Here is a 21,586-nt window from a genome sequence, read left to right as displayed (position 1 = left end):
ATTATTATTATTATTACAATCTTGATGTTTTAAAGGTTGTTTATGTATACACCACCTTGAATACTGAGTCTCTGAGTGGAAATAGGCCCAAATATTTTAAATTAGTACACACAATACAAATATTATAAATAAATACAAGTTTTTTAAAATAAACATACATTCAAACTCAAGAGAATTTTAATAGGTTACTTGCAAAGTATTATTGCAGGCAACAACGTCTACACAATTTTAGTTTCAAATCCACAAAAACACACAAAATGTATACAAATTAGCATAGTAAAAATTAATGCCTTAGAGGCTTTGCTGGCAGAATTAATTTGCAGATTCTAGAATGGGTGTTTCTTGTCTTCCCCACCCCCTTTCCCCCTCTTTTTCTTACAAAAAAATTTACAAGTGAAATATTACTACAAAATTTTTTATAAGGTTTTCTGCAAAACATTTACAATTTTACCACCAACTATTTTTTTTTCTGTTTCAAAATCTTTATGTAGATTTAACACCCTATGCTGCACATCAATTTTTGCGGGATGACAATTTAGTGACATGCATAAAAAAATCACAAGGCATTAGAAATGGGAGACTTAAATACAAATATTGTTGCAATAAAACAGTTATAAAATTGAAAAATAGGACCCAAACATCATGCTTACCTAAGTTTAACAAATAAACCTTTTCTTCTAAATAACACACTTTTATTACTTCTCTCATGAAACAGTGTGATAAATAATGACTTAACACCAATTTCTAATGTAATCAGGAAACACATACACAACCCTATCCCAAGAAAGCATTTTGAAAAAAGAAAAAACCTATTCCAACACTGGAGTTCTACCATGATAGTTACACTTTGCACTGATAAGTACGATAAAACAAAACCTTGTAATGGTGGCAAAGGGAATGAACAGTGAAGTGGCATTAAATAAGCTACTACTGCACATCTGTGCCCTATTACATACAAGTTACATCCCACTGAGTCAAATAAAGGACATTGAAATTTACGATCCTTCTAAGACTGAAAAGTGGACTCAGAATGGTATGCAGAACAGATTATTAAAACCTTTCCAATTCCAGGAATAGTAAGTGCACCTGCTAACACAGATTAATCTATATTAAGATTCTGTGGTGCCAACCAGATTTTGATACACTTGTAATAGGGATTTGCTGCAGATTAAAAAATAATTTCCATTTCCTATCTGCATACATAAAATATGCAAAAAAGAATATTTACCAGCTGTGCAGAACACTCATACCTTCTGTTTACAAAATAAAATACTAAGTTAAACATGATTTTTTAAGAACATTTTATTTGCTTTACTTCTATAGCACTGATTGTGAAGCCTAATGATAAAATATGTGTTTGATGCTGCAGCTGATCTGCTAAAATAATAATAATTAGCATTACTTAATGGTCATCTGTATTAAATGTATCATCAAATTGAGTCTGAGGTTTTAAAGCCAGATAAAATCAGCTGAAAATATTTTAAATAAAATATACAAAATAATATATAAAAACCCAACTAAAATGGAAATACTTGTTAAATGCCTACAAAAGGTTTAAGAAACTTTCACTTATAACCACAGTGTAGAAATGTGTAAAATTGTTTCTTTACTATGTATGTAAGTGGAAAGTATAAAAGACTTTCAGCTTCTATTTCACTACACTGGGCATCCCTAAGTGTACACAGTACAAAACGGTAGATCTTTGTCTTTAAAAATGCATGCAATGCCACAAAACTGATAGTTTATATAAGGTTAAAAACATAAATCATAATTTTTAAAGGATACACATTAATTTCTTGCACTGTACTTGCAAGTTCCATCATCAAAATATTTTGGTGTAAAAACATAAAAACCAGAAAGTCATGTGATCTTTACCAAACGGTGGATTTGCAAAATATAATATATATGTCTATGGGAAATGTTTTAAATTCCAAAATATGTTTGGCCATATTTCTGTTGTATACTCAAATTTGCACAGATGCCCCAATCTAGAAAAGCAGAGCTACACACAAAAACAGTAATTTGCATGTGTAGCCGATATGGATGCAGCTGTTTATCTGGAAGGGCATCCCTATCCCTGCATTGTGAGCCTCATCTGGAATATGCATCTTTGTCCAGGGCAACGAGTTGTTAACTAGTAGTCAGTGACTACAGCTGAATCCGTGACAAAAAACAAACTGGTGCTTTTTGAACTGTAATGGCTTAAAATGCATACTGAGGAAGTAATAGCTTACCTCTACCAATATACAGCAGTCATATTTTTAAAATATGTTTTCTTTCTGAAGAATTAAACATTGATCCAACAAAAATATTTAAATAATTTTATTTGCTAGCCTATCTACTGGGGGGTGGGGAATGTAAGATTTTGATGGGATAAAAAAAATGAAAGAAGAAGAAACAACAACAAAACCAAAGCAAAACAACACTTGCAACTACCTCTATGCTTCCAAAGGAACTTATGGCTTGAGCCTCTCAAATAGCAACCCCCAATGCCATATAGCAAGATGCTTTTGATACCAAGGGGATTTTCAAAAGGAATTTCTGATAAGGCACAAGGGCCTGCAGTTCAAATAACCTTACTGAGTGTGCCTTTGGACAAGCCAAAAGTAGCTTTTTGGATCCTGGACAGTAGTTTTTGAAATGAAAGAAACAGAACAGGTTAATTTAGATTCATATTTTTGGTTGAAAGTATTCATCCATTTCTTTGGCTGTTATGTCAAAGTCTAAAAAACTCAGTATGATAACCACAGTATTTGCTACTGACGAAAGGTTGACATTGGTGAATGAGGTCTACTACAATATCCTATATCCCACCATTTCCAAGTATTCTAATAAAATTTAAATATTTAAATTACACTTTTTATAAATGAAGTTAACCAAGGCTTAGCAATGGATCACCCATGTCTTGAAATGGGATGTGTTAAAAATATAGGACTTATCACATAGGTTCCTATATTTAACTTTTACATAGAAATTAATTAAAACTTATGTCAATATATTTCTAAGATTTAATATTTGCTACAGTATACACTGGCTCTATAGATCTCTTTATCTCTCCTAGAGAATAATTTGTGTTTACTGATTGTCATTATACACACTACTATAATGTAGTGGCCAAAATTATCTGAGGTGCACCTCAGAAACATGTAACATGCTGCCATCTGAATTATTTTTTAAAAACGACCAAAGATGGCCAGGTTTACTATATGTTTCACAAACCAAAAAGAAACAAAAAGTTTTCATCTTTACTAGATTATTATGCGTTTTTGTTGTGCCGTTTGAACAAAGAAAGTTCCTGTGAAAATTCCAGAGACATTCATGTGAAAACAACCCTAACCAACAGACATCCTGTTGTATATTTGTACTGTTTGTTGTTACAACAAACATTTACATATAATGTGAAAAGAGAAGGAAAATCCAATTAAAATCATTTTCGTGATATAGCTACATAAATTAGTACAGTGTGGAAGCAACCTTTTCTTCATCTGCTGTATCCATAATTTATCTATGACAATTGGCCCTGTATTTATTTTTGATTTTTTTTTTAATCTTGTTATACAAAGTACACTTCCTGTGCTAGTCCTCCAACTTGGAATACTTACAGAAATCAAGACTGACTACATGATTTCCTGTTCTGTAATACACTTTTACCAGCCCACTTTCGTATCTTGAAAGGTATGTAAACTTAAGTGCAACTCTAGGCATTTGAATAATGTTCCTTCAGAATTCTTCCATGTTTGTTGAAACAGTAGGGGTTGCTGGGTTTGAATCTTGAGAAATGGCTGCAACTGTGACAATCCTTGGAGATCCGAGCACCTCAGTAACTGAAGGGTCCAATTCACCTGAGGTAACAATAGCGAGGGCTGTTCCCCCACCTTTCTTGTTCTGGTGTGTTTTGACATGCTTGGAGAGATGGTCACTTCGCATAAATCTTTTAGAACACTCTGGGCACTCAAATCTCTTCTCACCTATTGGGGATAAAAACAAAACGAGTTGTTCAGTAATTAATTTTTCTATTATGGGACAATTATCTGGCTACAATCAGCAGGATAGCTACAGTAATTTCAACTTGTTATGTTGTCTTAATTTTGTCTTTCTAAAAGTATTATTTTGAAGACCAGAAGCATGAATTTATGGGGCCTCACAGCGAAACAACTGGTGTACATGCATGTGTACCCATACATGAATTTATTTTAACGTGCTAGTACTATCTGCAGCAATTGCTACTTTTATGAGTTTCCTGGAAGATTTAGGATGTTTTTCTTTCATCATGTGGAAATCAATTAAAAACCTTTACATGTGACTTTTCTCACACTAAAAATGTGTACTGATATATGCAAGCATTGTGAACAGATTCAAGTAACCCTTTCTAACATGATGTTTCCATTGGTCTACAAAGACATTAATGTGAAAATAAGCACTTAAGAAAACTTCAAGAGACCACCAGAGTGCCTAACATAGTAAATGTTGTCCATATCAATTACAGAGGACCCTCGGGTTACCTTACCTTTGGGTAAAGTAACTTTTGTGTTACGAACGCAGCAAACCCGGAAGTGGGTTTGCCGCTTGCGCAGAAGTGCTCTGCAGCGCCGCGTGCGTACGCAGAAAAATTCCTCCAGTTACAGAATTTTCGGGATACGGCTGGGCCTCCAGATCCCTTTCATAATGGGAGGTACCACTGTACTGTCAATTGAGCTTCCTGGGTCCAGGGTATGGTCGACACATCCTTGCAGGAGACAGTGGTCCCAGCTGTCTCAGGGAGTAGTAAACGGCAGATATTATCTCACCCATTATCTAACCAACTGATCACTGTGCTCTGTAGAAGAAAGTCTCCTGTAGGTGTAATCTCACTGGACATAAGCTGGTGGGAGAGAACTGTTAACAGCCTCCAGGCAACAGTGTCACTGTCGCTTACCAGGGAGGATGAGACGGCAGTGAGGCTGGAGCCATGTGAATTCATCTGCAGAATCAATCTGCCTCTCTCAGCAGTATGACCATGCTGCCTCAATCTTGCTGATGCCTTGCCCCTCCTGTTCGCCCTAGTAAGTGGCATTGAGGTTCAAAAAATGGCAGCCAAAATGATCAAGGGGATGAAGTGTTTCAGAGTTTGGGACTTTGGCAGCCTTTGAGACTTTTTAGTTTAGAGGACAGGTGTGTAAGAAGTGACTAGGTAGAAGTTTATAAAATTCCATGTGGCACAGAAAAGTGGATAGAGAAAAGTTTTTCTACCTCTGAATGTTAGAAGATTCAGGACAGATAAATTTTGGAAGATGAAGGAAAGATAAAAGAAAGCATTCTTACCTATGCAAGGTTCTGATTAGGGGAAACACTTTAAAGTTCTATAGTCATTTTAAAATGAGAATGCATATACCTGTAGCACAATGAGTATATTATAAAATATAAAATACACTTTAAAACATTTGTACAAACTATTCACTGACCTGTATGGGTTCGCCTATGTCTCTGCAATTCATCACTCCTTGTAAATCTTTTCCCACAGAAGATCCAATTGCATACAAATGGCCTTTCTCCAGTATGCCAGCGAAGGTGTGCCCGGAGATGAGATGTTTTCCCATAAACCTTTCCGCAACCTTCAATATGGCAGATATGTTGCTTCTTTTTTCCTGGTTCGTTACTGCTTCTACCAAGCACAAAACACTAATGGTTAACCAAAGTACAATTTTGTAAAACACATTAAGAAAAACAATTTGATCTAACTACTCCTGAAAAACCCCACCCTGAACCCTATCAGATTGCGACAGCCCAGTCACAAACACCTGCTTTCGGGGGAAGGTGACTTGAGATGGTCATGGCAGGTCAGTTGCAAACATTATTGAATGAAACAAATTATCCTGGCCCGTTTCAACAGGAACAGTCGAGTAGACTGGCTAAGATGTATAAAGCAGAATCAGATTTGTGTTGGAAATGGAGGGAACTTTTTTCATATGTTGTGGGCATGTAAAAAGGTTAAAGATCATTGGGAAATTATTTTTTAATGAGATGGAAAAAATGTTTAAAACAACAGCCTACTCAGTGTTCAAAGCAGGAACAGAAATGCAAGAGCAAAAGGATCACCGTTGGCCCTGAGATGCTTGGCACTTTACAGCTATTATGGGAATTACCTTCCTTCTCCTTCTCTGCAGTTAGGGCATGAACAAGCAACTCTTCTTAACCTTTTGCCAGGTTGCACGTCTTGATCAGAAGCTTGCTGGGCTTCATGCAACTGCACCTGAATTATCTGATCGGGACTAACAGCACCAATGGCTGCATTTGTGATGCCTCCTACTGCTACAGTGACAGGAGTTGGTGTAGCTTGCTGTACTTTTACGCCTCCATCCTGTCCTTGTTGTTGACCTGCAAAATAAGAATACACATGACTTCTTTAATTAATCACAGTAAAACCACAACATGGTTTCAATATCATATTAATTCCAATGTAAGATGGAGAAAAAGTCACTTGAATTTATTTATATGCATAATACTTTAGGGCTGGAAGAACTGTCTCTCCCAAAAGGTAATAAACTCAGCACCTTTTTAATATAAAAGGAAACAGTTGGGCTTGCAAATTATGTCATACTAATTGCAAACGCTAAGGGAGAACTCATGATTACAAAATTGCTGAATTCCTTGTCCAGGGTGGCACTTTGCCAGAATGGCTGCAGCTAGTTACCAATTTGGGCAGTGAATCCATTGTTGGAAGTCACTACTGTAAAAGTTGGTACTAGTACAGTACAGCAGTGTTAGAAACTGAGATATGAAAGCTAGGAGTGAAATGGCACCTTAAACCTAGGTTATGGGCACAACAACGGAATGTCTAGGCATGCTTTTTTATAACAAGAATACAAAGCTGAAAATGAATGAACTGCAGCTAAAATATTATGTTCATTTTTCACGTGGTCTTCTAGTCCTTCCCCTGCACACCCCCACCCCCAATATTATTAAGAGGGTCTCTTCTCCAGTCTTCAGACAGTAGCTGGAAGTGGGGAGGCAGAAAAAAGTCCTCCTTTCCTTCCACTCTGCAGTTTTAATCTGAAATCTTTAAGCGCAGTACTGCGCCCAGAGCTCAGAAACTGCTCACGCTAATTAAATTCCCTGTCGCAAAATGTGCCTAGAACAATGGTAGTTTCGAACACTGTAGTACAGTGTAAAAATAAATGAAATTGTGGGCATAAAACCTGTTGCATTTGCCTATACCTGCTGCTCTTCAACTGGTCTCTGTAAATTTAATAATGTTAAGTCACCTTAAAAGTTGTAGATAATACAAGATACACAGTTTTAATAACATAATAATTTAATAATAATATGGGATTCCTCATTTCCAAGGCCAGCCATCAGAACTTTCTGGGAGATTCAAGATCTCTTGGAGTGCACCAAATTTTCTCCCTTCCAGAAAAGCTTTTTTGGGCTGACATTTTCATCAAGGCACCACCAATTCAGACCACATAAGCAAACAATGTGTGCCACTTTACAATTGCTTACATTGAATTGCATTTGCCATTTTTATGCCTGTTCCCCTCCTTTACATAGTTCATTTGGGAGTGTTTCACAATCCCTTTTGTTCTTACCATCCTGAACAATTTGGTGTCATTAGCAAACTTGGCTAGCTCACTGCTCATCCCTCCAGGACATTTATGAACAGAAATACAATCTGCAGTATGAAAACGAGTGGAATCAGCTTCAAATTTCAATGTTGAATACAAGGCTCATGTGCTGCAGCAGTTTTAGTGTTTAGTGAATACTTCCAATAAAGGAAGTCTTTTGATTGGCTTGTGAACATCTAAAAGTTCATTTCTGGGCACAATTAAAAGTGCTGGTTATGACTACCAAAGCCTCGCATGGCTTGAGGATAGGATCATATGAAGGACTATCTTCTCCAACACTGATTGGTTGAATTTATATCCCACTCTTTCTCCCAAAGGACTTCAGGGCTCCTAAACAAATCGGCTCCCGAACGATCAAAACCCAGAAGTTAGTGAAGCCACATATTGGTTTTTGAATGCACTCTTATAACGCATTCTGTTCAAAAACCAAGGTACGACTACTGCTAAAGTCACTGCTCTCCAAAATAACTCATTTTCCTTTGATCTTCCTAATGGAACTGTGTTTTAATTTCACAAGCAAGACGCAAGTAAAACCCATTACAGTGGTACCTCGGGTTAAGTACTTAATTCATTTCGGAGGTCCGTACGTAACCGGAAACTGTTCTTAACCTGAAGCACCACTTTAGCTAATGGGGCCTCCTGCTGCTGCTGCACCGCCGGAGCACGATTTCTGTTCTCATCCTGAAGCAAAGTTCGTAACCTGAAGCACTATTTCTGGGTTAGCGGAGTCTGTAACCTGAAGCGTATGTAACCTGAAGCGTATGTAACCTGAGGTACCACTGTACTAAAATGTATTCATAAATGATCTGGATAAACAGGTGGAAAATAGTACAGCCAACTATGCAGGTATCATCATTATTGTTATTTATTGAATTCATATACAGTGGTACCTCTAATTACGAACTTAATTCGTTCCGGAGGTCTGTTCTTAACCTAAAACTATTCTTAACTAGAGGCGTCCTTTCGCTAATGGGGCGTCTTGCTGCCGCTACGCCGCCAGCACACGATTTCCATTCTCATCCTGGGGCAAAGTTCTCAACTCGAGATAACTCTTCAAGGTTAGCCGAGTTTGTAACCTGAACCATTTGTAACCTGAGGTGTTTGTAACTCAAGGTACCACTGTACAACCCTATACCCGGAGGTCTCAGGTAAAACTAAAGCATTCAAGATGATTAAATCCAGAGCAGGGTGCAACAGAACTCCAGAAGAATCTCTCCAAACTTGGTGACTGACACGGGAAAATCAACATTAATGGATACGTTGAAGAAAAGGGTCACTAAGGTTGGTTGTAGTCAATACAGAATATGCCTGCACGACATGCTTCACTGAATATGGCCCATGAGCCACGTATTGTGAATTAACAGGTGCTTGTCAGCTCCCCCTAATTTTTCAGACTCAAGACTGGCAACATATGGGGAGGGGGGACTTTTATCAGCACTACTGGTGGGCTGGTTCAGTTTAGTCAATCACACGTAGGTTTGGTAGAGAATTATGTTGAAAAGACAGCAAAACAGAATAGACCTAAAGTGAGGGCACTGTTCCAAAAGCCTGTATTACCTCTTACTGTGAAAGGAAAGGTACAATTATTCTTATTCTGAAAAAAGGCTCATTTTTTGTCATCACCAGTGCTCTCTTTGAAGAAAGGAAGACTCATCATTCTAGTTTCTTTTTTTATATTTCTAGTGAGCAAGACGGACTGAGAAGTATTTTTCTTGGAAGGCAAGGCAGGGGAGTCCTCAAATAATTTATGAAACAGTCCTTGGTTTAAAATGGATCATCTAGAGATTACTTCACTCTCAGGTGAGTATTTATGATCCTTTAAGACCATGGCATGCTCAAAGAAATATGTCCTGGGCACAAAACTTACTATGGGATTACATGAAAGATATATGGTTTGATGGTGAAGATCAATTTAGAAAGCTGGAGCAAATTTTGCAACTGCAAGCCAGGCTGGAATCAGAAGGCTTCAATTTGGGCTGAACAGACAAGAGAGAATCCTTTCACCCTCATTTTAAAAAGTTGTGAAAAACCTGTTTTCTCAATCTGCCTGATCCCTGATCACTTGAAATTAATTACTATTTTAGTGGAATTTATGTTGAAGGAAATATGTTTAAGAGAACAAGATTACTCTTGTACCTGGGTCAATCCTTTCCTCAAAACAAACCATATAGATGGATGCTCACTTCTACTGTGAATAAGTCACACAGGGCTGACAGACCTAACTAAGAAGCTTTGAAAGCTGAACACACTCAGTATCAGATTGAATACACAGCATTGTCTATTCAAAAATCATGGTCAACTGATGTTGGACATGGTAGAAGGCTTTTCTATTGGACTGGATTTAGATGGCTAGAGCTATGTCACTAAGCATGTGTTTTGAAGCATATATTTTTAATTCAAACAACTGATTTATTTCTAAACTGATGTTGCCTACCCTGAGTTCTTATAAAAACACAAGTTTACATACAGTAGTACTAAATCTTCTATTCACTTTACTTTGAAAATTTATTACCCAATATATAGGATACTTCCCTAACTCAGTTGTCTATCTATTTTGGTCTCCTTTTTTCAAAAAACCAAACACAACACCATCAATCAAATAGCACATTACAACACGCCAGCAGAATGACATATATACATATACATTTACCATACAAATAACATGATTTACAAAAAGGTGAACAGAAAAGCAGAAAACCCAATTTTTACACACCCACCCACCCACCATTTCCCCAGGCTTATTTCAGGCCTTTATATCTCTGAACCTAACTGCCACATTTTCCACCCTGTGAATAACACCTGCAAAAACTCCAGAGCAAATGTAGAGGTCCTTGTTTTTCTCTAAGTGGCAATGTGGTTCTAAACAACTTGAATGACCAATAAAATGTATTGAATTAGTCTGCAGACCATATGAAAATAGAAAAGAAAGCACATTTAAACTCCACATGAAAGGTTAAATCTCTAAAAGCTTATATGAAATGATATGCATTTGCTTTTACTAAAAAACTAACATTAAAAAATAAATTTAAAAATAGGGGAGATGTAAATCAGAATGATACATTTAAGAATTAAAATCACCACCACAATTGTCTAAAATAGTTTCAAAATGCTTTTCTGAGACTGAAGGCCTTTACTGCAAAAAAGAAAAAAATACCACCTTCCAAGTCAGATATTAGTTAGTTCTTTGAAATAGAAAATTTAGGTTTCTATCACTCTCCATTATTTCATTTTCTTTAGAAAGGGCTTCAACTAGTTTGTTCTTTCTTTAATAGGATTTATATACTGTACAGCTTAATCATCTAACCCTCTGAACAGTTTACATAAAATAGACATTAAAATTTGCAATAAAATCAGATGTTTAAAAGTTAACCTTATAATTTTAAATAATAAATAAAAGGAGTTTTAAAAATTACATTATAAAATAAAATTACATATTAAGAAACATGTCAAATTTACCTAACTTGATTAAGGCTTGCTTAAACAAAACAGTTTTTAGCAGGCGCCTGCCTAATGTCCATGACAATAGGTGCTACCACACTGAAGGACTGATGCCTTGGAAATATGGAAAGAACATACTGCCACTTGCAAATCAAAGGAATTGAATGGCATATATAATGTAAGATGATCCTTCAGCCCTATCAGATGGGCAGGGTACAAATAAAATAAAAGTCATAGTAAACATTTACAGATAGGTAGCCGTGTTGGTCTGCCATAGTCAAAACAAAACAAAATTCCTTCCAGTAGCACCTTAAAGACCAACTAAGTCAGTTATTGGTATGAGCTTTCGTGTGCATGCAAGAAGAAGTGTGCATGCACACGAAAGCTCATACCAATAACTGACTTAGTTGGTCTTTAAGGTGCTACTGGAAGGAATAGTAAACATTGTTATTATTGTTATTATCATTATTAAGGTACACTAGCACCAAGCTTACATTACATTAAGCTAACATGAAAGAATATGGGTGATGGGTGCTGTCCACAGATGCACACTCTGCCACCAAATCTCTGATTGGTTCCATCTGTTCAGAACAGGATTGACTAAAAACTTTCCAGCGTTCCATTTTCATGGGAAATGACAGGTAATGTTCATATTGATGCTGACATTTTGCACATGAAATACAATACTTGGAGAGTAAAGAGAAGCCAGGTCAATTTTTCCTCTTGCATTCGATACTCTTGAGGATGTTTCTGTTTTCATTTCCAAGTGAATTCAGTGCCTGCACTGATAATTCATACTGAAACCAGAAACCACCTAGAACTAGTGCCATCTGTTCCACAAGGCAGATCTTGAGATTCCCCTAAGATAGGCATAAACTGTAAGAGCAACTGATTCTGTGAAGACATTCATTCTGTACAGAAGAAAGTGGCACTGACTGGCCCCACTACCAGCCTACTTTTGAAATCTCATCTGCACAGGTGCCTAGGCACATTCACCCTTATGGGTGTGACCTCTATTTATAAAATTACTCTACCCCCTGCCCACTCCTGGTAACCTTGCTTGCCTAGCTGAAAACACACTGCAACAAAGCCCAGCTTGCTAGGACGGAGACAAGGAAGATTTGGGCAGCTGTGGCTCTTTCCAAAGACTGGGCCTCTGAGTATTCAGTGTGGCAGGCCACCCCTTTCTAGACAACCCTGAAAAGATGATACTAAAGGTGATGGCAGCACCTCCTTTTTGAGTTTGTTGATCTGGTGCTTTTTCAAAGCTAGGGTCTTATGTAACAGTGGGGTGTTTATTACCTGTTTCTGGGGACAGTAGCAGAGAGAGAAGGAAGTTGTGATGCTTCACAGTGAGCACCTGCTGTTGGGGGATCTTGCCCGCCCCCCATAGGAGACAGGAGGGGAACAAGTATTATATGGCAAGTCTTTTTTCCCCCTCCAGGCTCTGGTTATTATAACACTGAGCGGATAAGTATTTTGTCTACTGACTAGTTAACTACAGTGGGAGAGAGAAGTGGTTTCTGGCCCAGGGTGAAAGCCTGTTGGTGTAACTTGTCCGCAGCCCCACACCCTGAGTGAGACAGGAGGGTTATATACACTTGGTGTGAGATAAGAGGTGCCTTGATTGCTGATTTTTCTGTTTCTTTGCCACAGGGTTAACTGGCATTCCTAATGCATATACAGTGTGATGTATGGTGTATTTTGCTTTTGCTTTTTTATATTGTTTTGATGATAGATTTATTATACTTTTAGTGTTTATTTTGTATTAATATGTTGTTCACCACTTTGCAGCCTTGGGGTCAAAAAGTGGTATAAATTAACTGTAATTATCTCCAGATAAAGATGTGATCAGAACCCTATGTAAGTTGCCTTCTGTACAGACAACCTGGAACACATGAGAAAATGTGTGAGTGGGGCCAGGCCACAGGTCCAACCTTCTAATGCATGTCACTCATACATTTTTTGGTTAGCATTGTGTGTTAGTATAGCCCTTTACTCTGTCAATATTAAGGGACTGTGATGCATTACAAGACTTGGTGAAAAGTGTATCCCCTAAAGTCAAAATATATACCAGATATAGCACCAAGGTAAGCACCTTTCTCTAAGTAAAGTGTAATTAAACTGGTAATTGAACTGTTCAGCTCATCTGGCATTTCAGTGTTCTAACACAGCACCAGTACTGTTGAGACAATTTATTATCCTACTGCTGAGACTCAAGAGACCATGTCTCATCTGTAAAAGCTGCTCCCATGCTACAGTTGAAGATTTATAACCTGACAATACCAAGTCTACCCATCCCTTGACTCAGCCTGGTTGGATACAAACTATTTGGAATTCTTTTACAGAGGCTCAAAGCTCTGAAATGAAAAGCCTTTTTGATGAAACATTGGGAAAAGAATAAAATCTAATTGGCCAAGGAGTACTTGGAGCCGTAACGTTTTTCCAGCTGCAAGCTAAAATGTCTGATTTAAAGAATTTGAGCCGAAGTATAAATACAATATTGAAAACCAGCAGTAGCAAGTCCAGTTCTAGCGTACAACCCAACTGTGCACATATCTTCAGTGAAAGCAACAGGGTTTTTTCAATGAGCTAGGTAACTGCTTGGATAATAAATAGTAGCAAGGGATTGCCTTTAAACCCTGTGTTATTAAACACAGTAGACAGTCTGTTTTAGAAGTGCCTCAGTGATATGAGCTTTATTTATGAGCTCAATGTTTCCCAAAGATTTTAAGTTTAACCTGTAGTAGCTGAACTTCAGTGCTAGCTGTATCTTTGACTCAGGAGGGCAAACTTCTGCTATTTCTGCTATGGTCTGCCACAGCTACTATTTTTGGAAGGGAAAAAAAGAAAGGGAGAAATTTGAAGTCAAGCATTTGTGCCGTACAAAGCTAATGAAATTTTAGTGAGGATAATGGCATGGCAAATAAACTATGGCTTACTGACACCACATAAAAAAGCAGTCTTGCACAGAATAATTTCCAACTTTGTTTTTCACTGTAACACCACACTGGGCTAAGCCAAGGTTTGACAGCATGTCATCTGAACTGGAACTCATGGTTAAGCTAACCATGAGCTGTAACCAAGGTGTGGTGACAACTCGTGGTGAGGAGAGAGCAAAACCACTCATTCCAGTATGGATGACATGCTAAGCTAAACCTTGGTTTACTGCAGCAGTAAAAAAAGACCGGGAGGAGCTAAGTGGCAACATGCTCCTCTCCAGGACCCCATACAGTCTTGGTAAACCATAGTTTGGCTTACAATATAATGCGAACCAGCTCAGGGTCAGTGGAGCTCACATGAAATAATTAGGTTCTATAGTCTGGGGCTCTAAATTGAGACAGATAAAAATTTTAATGGCTTATTTTTAAAAAGTTATATTTTTAGTGCTTTTCACTATTCCAAGGCCCCTGGTTTTCCATGTTTCTTACAGAAGAATAGCTATATGGTAACTCTTCTTCTCAGTACCTAGGCAGCAAGATAATCATCCAACTCAGACAACAGTATAGGTTATAGAAGGAAAGCAACCAGACAAAAAGAAAGTATCTATACAAACATTAACACATAACAGTGAAACAGTTCTGTCTTAATCTATATAGAAAGAACAAGCTACTTAACAGACTTAAAGTTTAAATTAGATCAACAATAGTAGTAGAGCTACTATGTACTCTGTTTATGAATAATCATAAGTAAGCTGATGCCCAGCTATATCAATCAGTGAAAATGAACTTTTCAGGGCTGAGATATTAAGCACAAAGTAGAAAACCTTGTTAAACATACACATATAGACCTAGTGATATTTGTAATAAAAGGTGGTAATTAAAACTTTGATATTTGCCTGCATCAGTGATTGCTTAAATTTTCTGAAGTTCCACACTTAAAGCACAGGAAATGTATATGGGGAAAGGGGAATTAAAATTGGGTAAACAGATAATAGCTAAACAAAGGTCATTTTCTGAAACAGAACGCCTGTGCTAAACATGGGAATTAACTACATCTTTCAGCTAATTCTCTTTTAGTTTCAAATAATTTCCAGTTGAAGATTTGCACTTCATAAGGAGATGATTCTGGATCACTTTCACCAACTAATTTAGGTGGCTTGACTCACCATTGAATTAATCATAATTAGTCCTCCTGTAATATCACATTGCAATTTGAACAGAGGACATAAACACAAAATAAAGAAAAGTTTAAGTGAGTAGAAAGTGGGAAAGCCCATGAGGGGTCACCTTGTCTTGAGTGTCATCTACACATACGAATAATGAGGTAGCAGAATTACAAGGAGTGAAAGTTGACTGTCGCTTCGGATTCTGTTGAATGATACCAGGTTTTTATCCAGCCTTCTTGCTGTTGTGCTAGTTTTCTATTTGTATAGAGGTTTGGGGGTTTTTTTTGGGTAAAGCTAGTATGGAAATTTTAACAAAAGTTATCCATTTGCACAATCCTTCCTAACACCTCATTCTGTCAATGTGTAGCCAGGACTTGAAACTATCTAGTGCTTGTCCTGTAGGAATGAATTTGAAAGATGGGGCTATGTATTATGGCCACCAGCCATGTGTGTTGGCTGGTGGCCATAATATATAAGGAATTCATAAAGTTGCTCACTCCTCACCATTAATTAATATAATGTACACTACTGAAGAGTGATAAATGGAGTCCTTAAGAGATTAGTATCTACTGCCACCTTGCTACTTCCTATGTTATCTAGGCAAGATGGAAATGCTGTAACACAATAATGGTCATTATGTCCAAAAAAGAGGTCGCTTACTAGAGGTCTTCTATGTTCAAGAGACACTTTCAAACCGACTCTAAAAACAGGATGCTGGACTAAATGGGCCGCTGGACTCATCCTGCAGGCTCTTCTTATGTTTATTCCACAGATGGGCATCTCTTACTAAACCAATAACACTGGTCCCACCATGGTTTAAAAATGAAGTATGTGAGAGACCAAGGTTGTTACTTCTGACTAAATCTACATGGTTTTAGCAAGGGAGTAAAGGGGGGGGGGAGAGAAGTAGTGGAAAGTTATTGCTGACACTAAAGGAACTGGCAGCCATCACCAATATGTGCACTGAAAGAGGCCTGGTACGCCGAAGCTACACACCAGGAGTCCCAACATGGCACACCAGGATGCAATTTACAGCTTATGTCTACAAATGAACTTATATGGAACCAAGTTTGTAATGTTTTATTGAAGTTCTGTGGGGAGGAAACAGCTGTTTATACAGTCTCTGTACATCTTGTCTACAATTCTCACTTCATACAGTTACTTTTCACTTACTGTGTTATGGTGTACAGTTATGCCAAAGCAAAAGCCCTGGAAACAGCAGAGCCAGGTTTGTGATTGTAAATAAAATATTAAGTATTATATAATGCACACCATACATATTCAGCAAGGCGTCAAATCCATACAACCAATAAATTAAGGTGAGAGAAAGAGATCAGTTTTCAAAGATTCTCCAGCTTGTGGGGCAAACTAGACATGACAGAAGCAGGATATGGGTTGTTGCCACATTCCTATAAAACAGGGATGAGGTTATTCAATGATGCTGTTGAAAAGCATAGGAAAGGGAAAGGGGATCCTTTAAAAGAAATGTATCCCCAAAACTTTTCCTCCCAATTACATTCCTGCCCATCAGAAGACAAACATCTCGGGAGGAGGTTCAGTGAGAAATAAAAGTAAACAATTCAGTGTCCACTACCACTTATTCCTCTTCCCTTTATAAAATTCAGGACATGACAACTACATCCTGTCAGAACGCAACATATACTTAAGTCTCCAGGACATATATCAGAATTGAGCCCAACCTCCAGATGAAAACTCAAGTTATATGGAAAATGCTAGAACACAGACTGGGACGACTGAAACACAATGATAAGCCATGGCATGAGTTTTGGGCTTACGCACTACCTCCTTCCCTTGCCTCTCCCTCATGGCACTTAGTAACTTCCAAATTGTAACCTGACTAATTATGCCAACATGACCTGCTATATTTGCCAATAAACCACAATATTTTTTTTTGTTTTTGTTTTTGCTGCATGCAAGGGAAGGGAAAGGCAAGGATGGAACAAGCTTTATCTCTGAATATCCTTAAAGTGAAACAAGTTTTGAGGTTTATTTCAGGTATCACACACTTGAAGAGAAATGCTACTTTTAAGCAATTCTTTAAGTATTCCTTTATTCAAGGGGGGTGGGGATAACTGGTTTCAAGAAATACCTTTTGTGATTTACATTGCATGTAAATGCCAACCCTCCATACATGTTATACCTACTTGTTTTCCAAGTAGGAAATGGGGCCAAACCATTATTCAATACGTTAAGTGTTCCATTTCTACAAACAATACCTTACTTTACAGTGGTGCCTCGGGTTAAGTACTTAATTCGTTCCGGAGGTCCGTTCTTAATCTGAAACTGTTCTTAACCTGAAGCACCACTTTAGCTAATGGGGCCTCCTGCTGCCACCGCGCCGCCAGAGCCCGATTTCTGTTCTTATCCTGAAGCAAAGTTCTTAACCTGAAGCACTATTTCTGGGTTAGCGACATGTGTAACCTGAAGCATATGTAACCTGAAGCGTATGTAACCCGAGGTACCACTGTAATTCATTTCATTCACTAGTAGAATTATTATTTGCCATAGCAATTTTCTTGCACTAGGAACAATTAACTAATTCTACGAAGTTTCAGACACTACAATCCTACATACAAGTTGTATCGTATGCAATTCCAACTGATTTTGACAGGGCATTAACTTGCACACGTGTTTCTACATCTTACAGCATAATTTATATTTCTGTTTTGGTGGTTTAAAAAAAGATCTGCAACTTTTCCTCGGAGAATCAAATAAGCAGTCAGTTTGCATAGTGAATTCCAGGCTCCTGAACAGAATCAGAACAACATTAGATGAACATACACATTGTACGTATTAATTCAGGTAATAATACATTCAATTATTCTTTAGTTTCAGGATATAGCCACATTCCAACGTAGGCATTGTAATCAAGACTTTTAAGTAGTGATTTATGACTTAAACCATGTACACATTTATTCACCCATTCACAAGAGACAGCTAAAATAATGAGAATAATTAGAGCTGCCAACCACAACTGTTGGTGAAAGACAAAAGTTGAGCAGAAGCCAATGTAACTTTTAGTACTGCAATCTGTAAGCTGTTTCTTACACTGTATAGCTGAAACTCAAGTTGCCACTTGTGTTATCCACACACATACTAGGACTTTTTACGCTGGGACACTTGGGCTTCCCCATTTCCAACCCAGGCTCTTGCATCACCAAAAACACATTCTTGATGGTCCAGGGACCCTCTGTTCCAGCAGTCAATTTAGTGCAAGCAAAAAGGAATCGGTATTTTGTAGGCATTGTTAATGTTGAGCATATATAATCTACTATTTTGCTATTGAGACTTAAAAGCAGAAATGCCCATATCATAGTTAAATATTATCATTACACCAATACCATCACTAAAGGATATTCTTAACAGCACTTACCAGCAACACTTGTAATGGTGACTGGAACTCCTTGCACTTGAACACCTGCAGCACCCAAGTTGGCTACACTTACTGTTTGAAGATTAGGCACTGAAGCAATCTGGGCAGCATTTAGCGTTATTGGTGTACCAGCAACAGCTACTGGTGCAATTTGAGCTATAGTACCACCACTTGAAGATACAGGGGTAATGGTTAGTTGCTGGGGCAATCCAGCATTTTGTACTTGAAGATTTGAAAGGCTTTGAAGATTTTGGACCTGTACTGTGTGCCAGCTGATCTGTCCTGATGGGGTTAAAGTTGGTGCTCTTATGAGAACTTGAGTTGGACTCACTGCTTGTAACTGAACATTTTGCAAAGGCTGCTGCTGAATTGTCTGAATAGTTTGTCCCGACTGAAGCTGAAAAGACTGTGGAGAAATAGCCTGAATGATCTGCTGCTGTGGCTGCTGGATCTGTATCTGCTGCAGAATAGGCTGACCTACTATTTGCACCTGCTGCAGTGAGTTTGTTTGATCCTGCACATTTTGCAATCCATTAGACTGACTAGAGTTCTGAGTCTCTGTTTCTGATGTGGCTGTTTGAGGTTCTTCAGTACTAGACTCAGAACTTGTTGCTGTGTTTGCATACCGGCCTGTTTCTGCTGTACTTACTAAAGTTTCACTGCTTGTAAGCGAAGTGGAGGCAGTAGTTGTGCAAGTGGAAGAAGGAGAATCTGGCATAGTACTAACAGCAGTGGTTGTGACAGGTGTGGACAGTAGCTGATTTCCATTGGAAACTCCACTATCACTGGACTGTGTAACCTGTCCAGTACTACCACTCGCAGCAACATTTATTACAGGTAATGCTAGAGTTACTCCCCCAATGTTTATAGGCAATGAAGTTACAACTTGTGCCTGAGTGCCAGCAATAGGCAGCTGCAATGGAATAGAAACACCAGGCCTAATCTGGACTGGCACTGTTTGATTTGCCAAGTTCTGAGCAATAATATTCCCAGAAGCTGTCCTATTTGTAGCTGTAAGAATAGCTTGATTATTTCCTGCAGGGATGAGCTGGATTTGACCCTGTAAATCTTGCAGAGTTGTAGTAGTAGCAGGATTGATCTGAATTTGTTGACCTTCTGTCGTTTGAATCTGTGGAATCACTTGGTACTGAACAGTGCCTCCTGGATTCTGTACTTGTATGACTTGAAACTGTCCTGGAGTTGCCGCAGAAGAATTGCTTGTCTTCGTCTTTGAAGGGGATGCATTTCCGTTGTTACTACTGGAGGGACTTGCTGCACTAGAAGCAACAGAAGGTGCCTGTTGGATGTTGTTCTCTTTTGAAGTAGGAGGAGCAGCAGCAGCCGCAACAAGCTGCCAAGCATTTCCAGCAAGCTGAGTCGTTACTAATTCTAACTGTTGTGGCTGATTTTGAAGTTGCACCAAACCTTGGCTTGGATCTATAATAAGCTGCTGTCCAGTTGCTTGATTCTCACCAGGAGTCCCTATTTTGCTGCAAGTTGCTGCCAGCAGAGCCAGAGGAGAAGGCTGAGAATCCTAACAGAGACATAGTGTATTAGGAGATAAATAGTACTTGCAAACTAAAAAGCATTATCCTGAGTATTAAAGAATGCTAGAAAACATGACAACTGAACAAATGGTAACGAATAGCTTATCCAGCCAAAGGTTTCATACCCCCCCACAAACATCTGGAGTAAATCCAAGAAAACTTGCCCCTTCCCCAAACATGTCTAGGCCATAAAGACTTGTACCCATCCTAAGTATAAGCCACAAGGCAGTATCCCTTGAAATGAACTGAAAGTAATTAAGCCTTGCTTCGCTTCCCTCTATGTTTTACCTGAGAGGCTCCAGTTTTGCTTTTCTTATTGTTGTTGTTTTCAGCCTCAGGAGATTTCTCTCCCTCCGAGGGCATAGCTTCCTCCTTCTTTTGGTCTACCAAAAGACAAAACAAACACACAACCTATTAGACATAGCTGTTCACTTTGAATCTGCAACCAGGAGCAAATCTGTCAGGACATTCTCGCCAGCCCTCCATTCTTAACTCAGTCCATATTATTATTATTGCAGAAAAGGGAGTCCTAAAAAATAAAAATAAAATAAAACGTGGTTTGGGAAACCCGGCCCACGGGGGGCTGGCGTGCGAACACCCAGAAAAAAAGGGGAGGCTTGATTGGTTTCTTGCTCTCGGAGACTGTAAGGCGGGCCGGGTGGGGAGGTGGGGGTGGTGGCGGAAAACCACCCACAGCCCTCCTCCTCCTCCTGCCCCTAAAGCATTTACGGCTACTGAGTGGCCCAGGATGCTTTAGGGGCAGGAGGAGGGAGGCGCAAGGGAGGGGAAAATGGGAGGAAACAGAAACGAAGGAGGGATGGATGTGCACGGGGAGGGAGGGCCGGGAAGGAAAGGGGGGATGGAAGAAGGAGGGGCAGAGGGAGGGATAGACCGGGGGAGACAGAGGGACCCAGAGGGGACGGGGAAGCGGGAAGGCGCGCGGGGGCGGCGGCGGGGGAGGGAAGGGGCGGAGGGGGGCTACGTACCGCTCATCCCGCATTAACGCCCGCTGAGGCGCGGCTCGAGGAGGAGGAGGGGAGGGACGGAGGGCGGGGTGCTGGGGGTGTAGCGGCAGCGAGAAGGCCGGTCGCTGCCGGAGCTGGGAGGAGCAGGCCGGCCTATTTTTCCACGAATGGCCGCCGCTGGGCTGTGGCGTAGGTGCCCGTCTCTCCTCCCGCCGTCGCCGCCTGGCCTCAGCGCCAGCGCCTGATTGACAACTGGGAGCTGGAAGAGGGAGGGGGCGAGAGGAGAGAGAGGGCGCCGGGGGTGGAGGAGGAGGAGGAGGGGCGGGGCCCGGCGAGGCCTAGGCTGACACCCACTGAGGAAGGAACCCAAAGCAGGCTTAAGCCTCTGAGAGAGCAGGGCGGCCGGCCTGGCGGAAAGGGAGGCGGGGAAAGGGGAGGAGCCAGGGCGGCGCGAGAGCCGCACGAGCCAGGCCCTCGTCTTGAAACAGGCCGGCCGGCCTATACAGAAGAGCTCGCGGCGGCGCGAGGAGGGG

At 39.5% G+C, this 21,586-nt stretch overlaps 1 protein-coding gene across 1 annotated transcript; it reads right to left on the bottom strand.

The window, feature by feature from the left end:
• Positions 1-159: 159 nt before the first annotated feature.
• On the bottom strand, positions 160-21,585 carry SP4 (Sp4 transcription factor). The gene is made up of 6 exons (XM_083705276.1): positions 21,075-21,585; positions 20,377-20,471; positions 18,542-20,075; positions 6,123-6,354; positions 5,442-5,641; positions 160-3,968 (listed from the first exon to the last, which is right to left on the bottom strand). The coding sequence occupies exons 1-6, from the start codon at positions 21,079-21,081 to the stop codon at positions 3,721-3,723; spliced, it is 2,316 nt and encodes a 771-aa protein (XP_083561402.1). The 5' UTR covers positions 21,082-21,585; the 3' UTR covers positions 160-3,720.
• Between the last annotated feature and the right edge of the window lies 1 nt (position 21,586).

This window comes from Podarcis gaigeae, assembly GCF_964106915.1.
Source record: "Podarcis gaigeae genome assembly, chromosome: 12".
NCBI lineage: Eukaryota > Metazoa > Chordata > Lepidosauria > Squamata > Lacertidae > Podarcis > Podarcis gaigeae.
Note: the sequence above shows the minus strand (reverse complement) of the source record. Positions and strands in the feature narration are given on the sequence as shown.